Raw genomic sequence first — 10930 nt, 5'->3', positions numbered from 1 at the left:
TAATCACTTTGATAACAGCTGTGTCACCTTCGATAGGTTTTTCAGGTAATGATGAGCATGTGTGAAAATATAACACAATGTTTTGAAATATTATGTAATTATAAAACTATCATACAATTAAGCTATTTTTGAAGTGAAACTTCTTTATCGGGGTTGGAAAAATTTTTTTTGTTACTCGTCACAATTTTTCGTTACGCTTTCGTACGCGTTTTCGTTAGGCGATTTTAAGTTTCACTTCAAAAGATGGCGATCTTTTGAAGTGAAACTTCTTTATCGACGTATGGGAGTATGGGAGAATCTTAGTATCTACTATATAGTAGTACAGTAATAAGTTAAAATCTAATAATTGTATTTGTATTCATGTCTATGATAATAAAAGCCTTTTGTTAAACTTTATCTAGTTTAACTTTATTTAACCAATTTCTGTAAAGTTGCATATAGTAGATCATTTTTCGCAAAATAAGGTCATTAAGAAGTTTCACTTCTTACGTGTGTACACCTAGTACACGCACACATTTTTTTTATTAACTGAACTTCTATTGTTATCCATAAATACTCGTTGTCTAAGTACATTTTTAAATCATAGTAACCATAGGGTTACTATGTATTAAGTCTTTATAAACTTTTAAAAATGTTTTTAAAGACTTAAGAAAAATAGACGTTGGTGGATTCGATGATGGTTGGACAAGAAAGCATTTGGGTGGAATGAAGTTAGTCTCTGAATTAGCAGATGAAGATCCTGAGAGCTATAAAAAGCCGAAAGCCGGTACCAAATGGTTTAGTAGTTAGGCTCCAGCAGCAATTTTTAAAAGGCCGGCAGCGCGCTTGCGAGCCATTTAGAAGTGCGAGTGTCCATGGGCGGTGTCACTCAACATTAGGTGAGCCTCCTGCTCATTTGGCTCCTGTAACATTAAAAAAAATTTAAGCTTTTATTAAAATAATTCTTTAAAAATATTATAAGTCTCATCCACCATAGATAATATACATAATCTCAGGCTGCTTTGTTTCTTAATCCTCGTATGACTTTTATCCCTGGAAACTTAGTCAAAATGCATTAACTACTGTTAATGCATTTTGACTAAGTTTCTAAGTTAAAGTTCTTTTTAAACAAATCTAGTTTTCCACTTTCTACAGTAGTAGAAAGTGGAAAACTAGATTTGTTTGAAAATTTGTCGACACGAACTGTTAGGGCATCTTGGCTAAACCCTCTTGGCAAATGTTCATCTGAGTTTGTGAGTTGTTTTTCCCTGTGACTGTTTTACTGTAATCAACATTTGAGATTTTTTTTTTTAATTTAGTCGCTGCCTCCCAAGAAGTTCGATCCGACAAATAAAGTACTAAAATCAAAAGTCATGTCATTAGCATGTAGCCGATGAACATTTTAGTTTTATCAAGTCATTATTTGATTTACAAATAAATGACGCTACGTATCAAATATTTACAAATCATTTTGATAACTGTATCACCTTCGATAGATTATTTTTTCAGGTAATGCTGAACTTGTGTGAAAATATGATATAATATACAGGGTGGCCAAAAAGTCGTGGATCAAACGCAAATAGGGGATAGATGAGGTCATCAGCAGCAAAAAATTGTTCTACGGGAGGTCTCTAAGGTCAACCCTTGCAGAGTTATGATTTATTTTGGTTTTTATATGAAAATTGACTTTTTTTACTAATTCTTATTGAAATTCGAAAAAATCTACATCCTGTATCTTTTTCATAATATCCACTAGATTGGTACTGATGAGTTCTTGCATTAGACATACTATTTATAGTTGTTTATTTAGTGTATTGAAGATAATATTAAGTTTTACGATGTAAATTTTTTTCAAATCATAACTTTTTGTTTATTTCGGACCCCACTGTGAAATAAAAATACTCTACCGAAAAGTGACCCTGTATTACAAATTTTGGCGCATTTAATAGGGATTCTGAAAATGTATTACACATTACCATAAGTAGCTCTAATATCTTTCTAGGACGAAAAAACAACAACGATTCGGACTTATGATAGATTATTTACCTACCTGTGACCAGTACTGTGTGGATCAGACTAAATTCAAAAAATTGGACAGATGGCTGGAAGGTTACGTAAAAATTTGATTAGACGGTGCAGATTAAGTATTATGGTCAGAGTAAGGAATTATGAGCATATTTTATTGTAAAATATTTTGTTTCCTACAAACAACCATTGAGAAATAATTGTTTTAATACAATTATTATTTCACAATCGTTGTTTGTAATTATTCCTAGAAAGATATTAGAGCGACTCATGGCCACGTGTAATATCTTTTCAGAATCCCTATAAAATGCGCCAAAACTTGTAGTATAGGGTCACTTTTCAGTGGAGTAATTTTTTTTTACAGTGGGGTCCAAAGTAAAGAAAAATTTATGATTTGAAAAAAATGTTATATCGTATCACTTAATATTATCTTGAATACACTCAATAAACAACTACAAATAGTATGTCTAACGCAAGAACTCATCAGTACCAATCTAGTGGATATTATGAGAAAGATACAGGTGTAGATATTTTCGAATTTTAAGAAGAATTAGTAAAAAAAAGTCAATTTTCATATAAATACCAAAATATATCATAACTCTGCAGGAGTTGACCTTAGAGACCTCCCGTAGAACAATTTTTTGCCGCTGATGACCTCATCTATCCCCTATTTGCGTTTGATCCACGACTTTTTGGCCACCCTGTATATCTTTTGAAATAATTATAAAACTATCATACAAATAAGTTATTTTTATAAAATTAACTGAACTCCTATTGCTATCCATAAATATTTTCTAAGTACCTTTTAAAACCCTAATAAACGATAACCCTATTATTATTAGAACGCTGTTAGCTGCTCTTACTGCCACCATGGTAAACCAGAATGTTCCTGGGATGAATATGTTGGTAATTTTACCAACATATTATATATGTATTTACAATGAGACTTAGACTATGAGAATTAGACTCAATATTACCTTACCTTTACCTTTACCTATTACCTTTAGTAAGGGAACTGGAAAAACCCTAACACAATCATTATTCGGCGTAAAGTTAGCAGGAACTTCTGAAGCGTTTTTGCTTTTCTATATCAAAAATGAGTTTGTCGGTGAAGACGTTGAAAATATTAGAACACATAAAAAATCAGTTAAAACAAAAATAACGTTTTGGTAAGTCTAGCAAGAGTATTGTATTTAATGTTGGCGACTTAGTACGAGTGGAGAGAGCAATTCCCGCAACCGGCAGAAGTAGAAAATTAGGTCCCATTTCGTGGTCACTACCGCATTAATAAAACGTAACGACAGATATTAGATATATTATCATTGATGTCACCCCTTTATCTCGAAAAGAGATTCGACCTTTTACTGGTGTTTTTACTATTGACAAAATTCATCCTTGGCTAATTTTTATATCACTAGAATAATTAGGGGACTTAATTCGGTTCATAGACCAGTGCAGATAGCCTTTAAAAACCCATTAGAAAAGGAGGGGAATATGATCAAAATGAAAGGAAAAATAAATTACGGTCGATCTGAGGTCGGGAAGGGGCAGGGGGGGAGTTTTAAGGGTAAAAAACGGTTTATCTCGATTTCCGGCAAAACTAAAAGTCCTACCGAAGAAAGTTAAATGGCAAAGTTGTAGGCAATAAAAAGATCTACAAATTTTGTATTTTTTATATTTTTTTTGTATCAGTTAATGATACGTATATTTCTATGTTTTACATATAGATATGAAAGGCATATATACTCATTTGCTGTTGTGGTTATGATGATCTCGTACAGTTTTTACAATTATTGATTATTGTGGACATGAAAGGACTTAAAAGGAATAAAATAAAATATTATTGAAATAGGCGATATCGTAATTTAGAAGTCATTGTATATTTTGCCGGACGCAAACATTATCAGGAAAGGCGGTAGCTTTTAATGTTTATTAATATAAATCCTGTTAAATTTTAGTTAAAAAAATATAATCTAATATATAAAATTCTCGTATCACAATGTTCGTTCCCATACTCCTCCGAAACGGCTCGACCGATTCTTATGAAATTTTTTATGCATATTTAGTAAGTCTGAGAAACGGTTACTATCTATCTTTCAAACCCCTAAATGTTAAGGGTGGTCCGTCCACCCCCAAATTTTTATTTTTTATGAAACAGCATACAAAAATACATACTACCCCTAATTTTCACCCCTCTACGATCAGCCCATATTTTGTATTATTGTAGATGTTTTATTGGACTAAAAAAATGTTCCCTAGTAATAATATTATACATGGCAAAACAACGTTTGGCGGGTCAGCTAGTTATTATCTAATAATCATGTTCTTAAAAGCGCGGATGTGCCACAGAGTAAGTATACTCGGGTGTCTAAGTAATGAAAAAGGCAGTGTTGCCAACTTGGGGTTTTCCCCCCCAAATTTAGGGGTAATCAAGAGGTCCAGGGGTTTTTGGCGGTACTTTGTTCAAGAATTTTCTTCTCTACAAACACACGATTCTATTACATTAACCTTCAAACGCTATCAACAAACAACCAAATATAAACACCAAGCCTGGCTACAGCTTAAACATTGAAAAGCAATAATTTCATGTGTCAAAGTTGTTCCTTCTGACAATCAATCGTCAATATATACGATTTCAAAAATATCAGCAACAGCAAAACCCAGCGCTATATCCATGCCAATGCCTTCAACTAAATATTTGAAGCTTATCCCAATGACATTAAATAATATTGTATTTGAAGGAAAAAAGCACATTGAAGCAATTCATTTTCTATTTTAATTCTGTCTCATTTCACTGTAACAGAACAGATAGAAAAGAAATTGACGAAAACGCAAAAAAATGAATGAATTCGAAGAAAGAACAGTAAAGAAATAAAAAATAAGAATCGTTTCATCTCATTGTTATTATCATTAATACTATTCGGTCATTGATTAACATAATATATAAATATATTACACTAAACATTATTAAATATGTACTTACATAAATACAACAGCTATTTTTTATTACTTCAACGTATTTTTAATTCATATTTGAAATTACCTGTCAAACCAATTGTACAACAAAAAATTTAGGGGGTTTTGATCGACATTTAGGGGTATTTGAAGTTGGTCCTAGGGGGAACATTTTGTATGAGTTGGCAACCCTGGAAAATGGTATAAAACATGCTGCACGCGGAGGAGTGAGGCCAAACAATTCTGAAGTTTATATTAATATGGTAATCAGTGAACTGTGAATTAAAGTCATTTATTTAACTACTTTACAGAGGAAATTAAAGTGTAATAAGTGATTCAAGATCTATATCGACGCCTCCTACGCATAAAGTCGGAACACATTTTTTGAGTAAAATTGTTTTTTTGTGCCATAAGAACACTATTAAACAGCAATACACAATCCTGAAACCCAAATTTTAATATTTTCTATAAATAATGAGTTTTTGAATTGATAATAGTCGTAACATTTGAACGCTCCCGCGCAAATCGTCGCGCTTATAGTTCCGACGATGCGCTCCGATCTATTGGACCTCAGCCGGCCAAACAGAGCGCAGTACCGACGTCGTATGACACGAACTAGCATGCACAAAGTCTCTCCAATTTAAATGTTGAAAATAATATTGATGTTGTGTTGTTTTTGTTTACTTTTGTTCGTTAGGACGTGTGCAATTATAAATTAGTGAAATGAGCAACCTACGTTCGTCTAAGATTTTGAAATTAGTGTTAGATAAACCCAATCCAAACAGCGAAGTAATGACGGCCGACGAAAATTTTGGAAATGGTAAGTTTTACTCTATTTTCTTACATTATTATATAATTCACTTGTTTATATGTGAGATACCATCATACGAATAAATTATATTAATAAGTGTTAGTGTTTAATAGACCTCGACAAAAAAAATTTAGTCCCGGTGCATAACGTCGGAAGGTCTATGTTACGACTATATACGTCGGATTCAGTCGCTAGCAGTGGTCAGTTAAGACTTTATACTACGCAAAAAATTTATTCTAGGAGTCGTAACTTACACTTACGACCATACGCGTGGTTGTAGTATAAAGATAAATAAACGTATAAAGACGGATCACAGACATAAGACTTTATGCTTTGTTATATAATGAAGATACGATTATCTGCTATTCAATTGTAGCTAAAATATCACTAAAATTGAACTTTTAATTCTATTTATAACTGCTTATGTATTTTTCTCTAGGTTTTTAACTAATTGGACTTCAATATTTTCAGAATAACCGGTGCCACTTGAAGCTGAAGACCAGTGGAATCTGTACAAGACGATGTTTGGGCACTCTTTTAATAAAAGAGCAGTGATATTGAAAACAGTTTTGTAACAAGTATTCACGAGGTAACGTCTAATACGGAAGCAAAATCGTCACTGTCGTCTGCTATGCCAAATGAAAAAACTATAAGATGTATGGATTCAGAGCTATGTGCTGAAGAGTTTTCTGCTGATATAATAGAACCTTCTTTAACACCAATGCCCTCCCCGAATTTTTTCGAGTACAGTGTGGCCACTTCAACTCCGTTATTTAGAAACTCATCTATTTATGATGATAATAATTATGGTTCAACTAGTAGTGTTAGTAGAGGCAATACACCACAGCTTCGTAACGCTTCGAGTCAGGATTCTTCTGTATGTTCGTCAAATGAAAGTACACCGTCAGGCAGAGTTGGAAGAAAGCGTCACCGTCGCCGTGATGAGGGGAAAGACGTAAAAAGAAAATGTTTAAAAAATTTAGGGAAAGCCTATTTAAGAAGAAATGGAGTTCAAAGAGATGGAAAGATTTTGAAACAACCATGTCCGACTACTTGCTTTTACAAAATTTAATGCACAAGAACGGGAGCGTATATTTTGTTATTTTTGGCAAATTGGAGATCACTGTCGGCAATGGGATTACATCGTCAATCATACCGAAGTAGGCGACACTAAGTATCCTTCTACTTCTAGACGTAAGAAATCCATTAAGTATTGCTTGCCTCTTATTGAACCAAACTCTGACATACCTATTAGAGTGTTTGTCTGCAAAACGATGTTCCTAAACACACTTTCTGTAGGGGAGAGAACTGTTCAAACAGCATTGGCAAAATGGAGTTCAGGTGGTGGATCTGTTTCTCCTGATCGGCGTGGTGGTACCAGAACTGTTATTATTGACGACGAAATGAAACAGAGTGTTTTAAGGCATGTCAAAACGTTCCAGCCTATTGAATCTCATTATGTGCGTTAGGACACTACTAAAATTTACTTAGAGAGTGACCTAACATTTACAAAAAAGTTTTCATTATACAATGAGTAGTGTACGATTGAAAATATAACTAAAAAAGCAATGACAGTAAGACAGTATCGAGATATCATAAATCAAAATTTGAATATATCATTTCACAAACCAAAAAAAGACATCTGCAATGAGTGCCATATATACAATACAAACTTAAATACAATGACAGAAGAAGAAAAACAAAAACAAGAACTTCACATGCGAAACAAGACTAAAGCTAGAGAAGTGAAGGCAAATGATAAAAAGGAAGCTTTGGAAAGCAAAGGAAAAATAGTTACGGCGTGTTTTGATTTCCAAAAAATTGTAAACTGTCCCCATGGCAATGTCGGTTTATTTTATTATAAAAGAAAATTGTCAATTTATAATTTTACTGTATTTGATCTAGCTAGTCAAGAAGAAGAAACCGTATTGTGTTTGCATGTTATACCTATGTAGCAAAAAAGTATTGTATAACGATAGTTCATAGGTTTTAAGAGCGCGGGCACACACAAAATGAAGCCGACTCAGTTCATGCTTTGATTGAGAGAAATGCAAAAAATAAACTTATATATACTCCTGCACAGTGGTTTTCACGGAAAATAACATTATGAGTTTAATAACCAAAAAAAATTATTCATCAAGAAGGAAAAATAATAATTTATTACATACAGAAATTTTAGGTCCATGTTACTCTGATCATTTACCTATTACATTAGCAAAGTTTAATGATTTATTAAGTCTTTGTCAAGGACGTATAATACCTCAAGAGTACCATGGTTTTTATCAACAGTTGTCACACAGCGGCAATGTTGCAGAACAGAACAGTAGTGATTCCTCTGAATAACCGTCAATTACATCACTGCTATTCTATCATAAATCTAAAGTTCTATTATGTATAAGATGATTCAATATCTAATTTAAAGTAATTTTCATTTTATTTTGAAGATTTAAATATTTTTTGTTTCCTTTAACTTGATTTATCAGTCTTATTTTTAATTTTTATTTGTAGTCATTTTTTATTTCATTAATCTATCTGTGCTCCAAAGACTCACTGGCCAGTTTTAATTTTATTAGTGAAGCTATTTTTTTTTTAATTAAACGTTTATTATACTGTTCATGGTAATGAGAGAAGACTGCATTATGTTCCTATACTTATAGATATTTTAATAAAGCTAGTTTTAGCCTACACTTTTTGTTGTTTTTATTCTTGAAGTACCACCACCACATACGACCACCTTTTCGAGATACCTATATGGCAGTTTACACGTAGCATAATGTCGTAATTCAAACATACGACTTTATTCGCGTTGTTTATAACAACCTGATTAAAAGCATAAAGTCGTAACAATAAGATACGACGTTTCTCTAGTGAGTATAAGGTCGTATGTAACTAAAATTAGTAATTTTGCATAAATATAATTTTTTATAGCATCCAGCTTTGAGAGCAATGTTTTGTAACTAATAATTAATCGCATAGTGCAAAAATATCGGTTAAAAATGTTTAACAAATTAAGTTTATCATTAACGAACACAAAAATTGCTCTCCTGAAAAAATGCTTTTTTTGCCTTACGACTTTATGCGTAGGAGGCGTCGATATAGTTTACACATTTGATAATTGTGGTCGTGTAGCATAATATTAATAATAAGTATGATATCATTTGTCAATTAGATAAACAAGAAGATGAAGTCATTTCTGAATATTTGAATACGACATGCTTTGAGCTTTCTTAATTCTTATTTATAAATAATTTTCATAGTTAAAACTAAAACGGCCCATTTATTATTTTTATAAACTCTCCAAATGAGTAATCAGAGATAAGTTTAGGTGGGATACTAAATGACTCTTTTTTAAATAATGTTTGTTTTCAGAAAAATGGCCACTAAAGTAGCCGTTGTTACCGGATCAAATAGAGGAATCGGTTTTGGCATAGTACGTGGTCTCTGTAAGAGATTTGATGGTGACGTTTACCTTACCTCAAGAGATATAAATCGCGGACAGAATGCAGTCGCTGAACTTAACAAAGAAGGCCTGCGACCAAAATACCATCAACTGGACATCACAGACCCTAAGAGCGTTGAAAAATTGCGTGATCATTTGAAAGAAAATTATGGGGGTATAGATATTCTAGTGAACAATGCTGCTATTGCTTTTAAAACTAATGCTCCGGAACCTGTCATAGTTCAGGCAGAACAAACTTTGTTTGTTAATTTCTTCTCTGTTCTATCGACTTGCCAAATACTCTTTCCAATTTTACGCAAAGGTGCAAGAGTAGTTAACATAACAAGTTCTTGTGGCCATTTGACTAAAATCAAGAGTGAGAAGTTGAGGAATCGGTTTAAGGACCCTAATCTAACTATAGAAGGCTTGTGTAGCCTGATGCAAGAATATATTGAGGCAGCAAAACAAGGCACTCAGGCAGCAGACTGGGGAAATTCAAGCTATGCTGTTGCTAAGGTTGCTATAACAGCATTGTCCAAGGTACAACAAAGAATGTATGCTGATAGAGGTAATTTCTTCTCTATTTAAGTTAGTCAAGTTTAATGACATTAATATAGCTTTTTTTATTCCATAGACATGTAAACAGATATATACATTAAAAGTATGTAATAAAATAAAATGTTGTACATTTATAATGTATGGATCCACCGGAATACAGCCTTCTAAGCATTCCACAATTTAAATTTCTTTGCTATCATCAATCTTTGTGTCAACCTGTCTTTGTTATAACTTTACTTACTTAGAAATATGTTTTTTTTAGGTATTATAGTAAATGCAGTGAACCCTGGTTATGCGGCCACTGATATGACTTTACATAGGGGACCACTTACTATTGATGAAGCAGCACGTGCTCCGGTTTACTTAGCATTAGATGCTCCAGACTCTGTTAAAGGGCAGTATATTTGGAAGGACAAGAGTGCAATCAGTTGGGAAGAGGAATTGGCTGATCCAGACTATATTTTATAAAGATTATAATAAATCTTATATTATATGTAAATTTTCTAAATAATAAAATTTAATAATGTTACAAGTATATTTAATTACTTAGTATAACAATAGCATTAATATTGATTTTTTTGAAAGAGCAGCTTAAAATTTTAAATTTGTTCTGCTAAGCTTAATAATAGAATCATAAATAGATTAACTTTCTATAAAGTAAAACAATACTCATAAAAATACAGTCATGCAATACTTAATAGCATAAAGTTCATAGATTCCTACTTTTCTTTTAAAAGTCCCCATTACCTAATAAATTGTTTGGCCTGAGAAATTTTTCACATATAGCTCCTGGTAACATGTGGCTTCAACTATAACTAGGTCACTACTCATTTATTGACATTACATTAAATGATAGTATTGATTACCATCGATATGGTGTTTATTATAAGCTGGGGGTTAGGTTTGTAGGACTCCTTTTTCCGCAATTAGACTCCTGATTGGTCCGTTGTGCGTAAAAGTCCTGGCTAATTTAGCCAGCCTAGCTTCTTCCAGAAGCACAGAAGTCTCTGGGCACTTCACAGGCTTCCCGGAGCGACCTCACCGTTCCGAGGATTTTACACGTTGATTTGCCACAGCCTCGCATTTATATTTTTAATACATACTTATTTATAATAAGCTATAACAAACACCACATACTTAATTAGGTAGAAATTAGGCTTGTT

The 10930-nt window shown here is 32.7% G+C and overlaps 1 protein-coding gene across 3 annotated transcripts; it reads left to right on the top strand.

Moving 5' to 3' along the window:
- The first annotated feature begins 5104 nt into the window (after positions 1 to 5104).
- On the top strand, positions 5105 to 10299 carry LOC125057307 (carbonyl reductase [NADPH] 1-like). 3 transcript variants are annotated; one of them, XM_047660921.1, is made up of 4 exons: positions 5219 to 5304; positions 8864 to 8916; positions 9140 to 9777; positions 10030 to 10299. In XM_047660921.1, the coding sequence occupies exons 3-4, from the start codon at positions 9144 to 9146 to the stop codon at positions 10233 to 10235; spliced, it is 840 nt and encodes a 279-aa protein (XP_047516877.1). In that variant the 5' UTR covers positions 5219 to 5304; positions 8864 to 8916; positions 9140 to 9143; the 3' UTR covers positions 10236 to 10299. The 3 variants fall into 3 exon arrangements, with proteins under 3 accessions (XP_047516881.1, XP_047516878.1, XP_047516877.1); XM_047660925.1 differs by lacking the exon at positions 8864 to 8916 and having other exon boundaries at positions 5105 to 5222; XM_047660922.1 differs by lacking the exon at positions 8864 to 8916 and having other exon boundaries at positions 5164 to 5283.
- The last annotated feature ends 631 nt before the right edge of the window (positions 10300 to 10930 follow it).

Source organism: Pieris napi, chromosome 16 (genome assembly GCF_905475465.1).
Source record: "Pieris napi chromosome 16, ilPieNapi1.2, whole genome shotgun sequence".
NCBI lineage: Eukaryota > Metazoa > Arthropoda > Insecta > Lepidoptera > Pieridae > Pieris > Pieris napi.
This window is presented reverse-complemented; position numbering and strand designations above follow the sequence as displayed.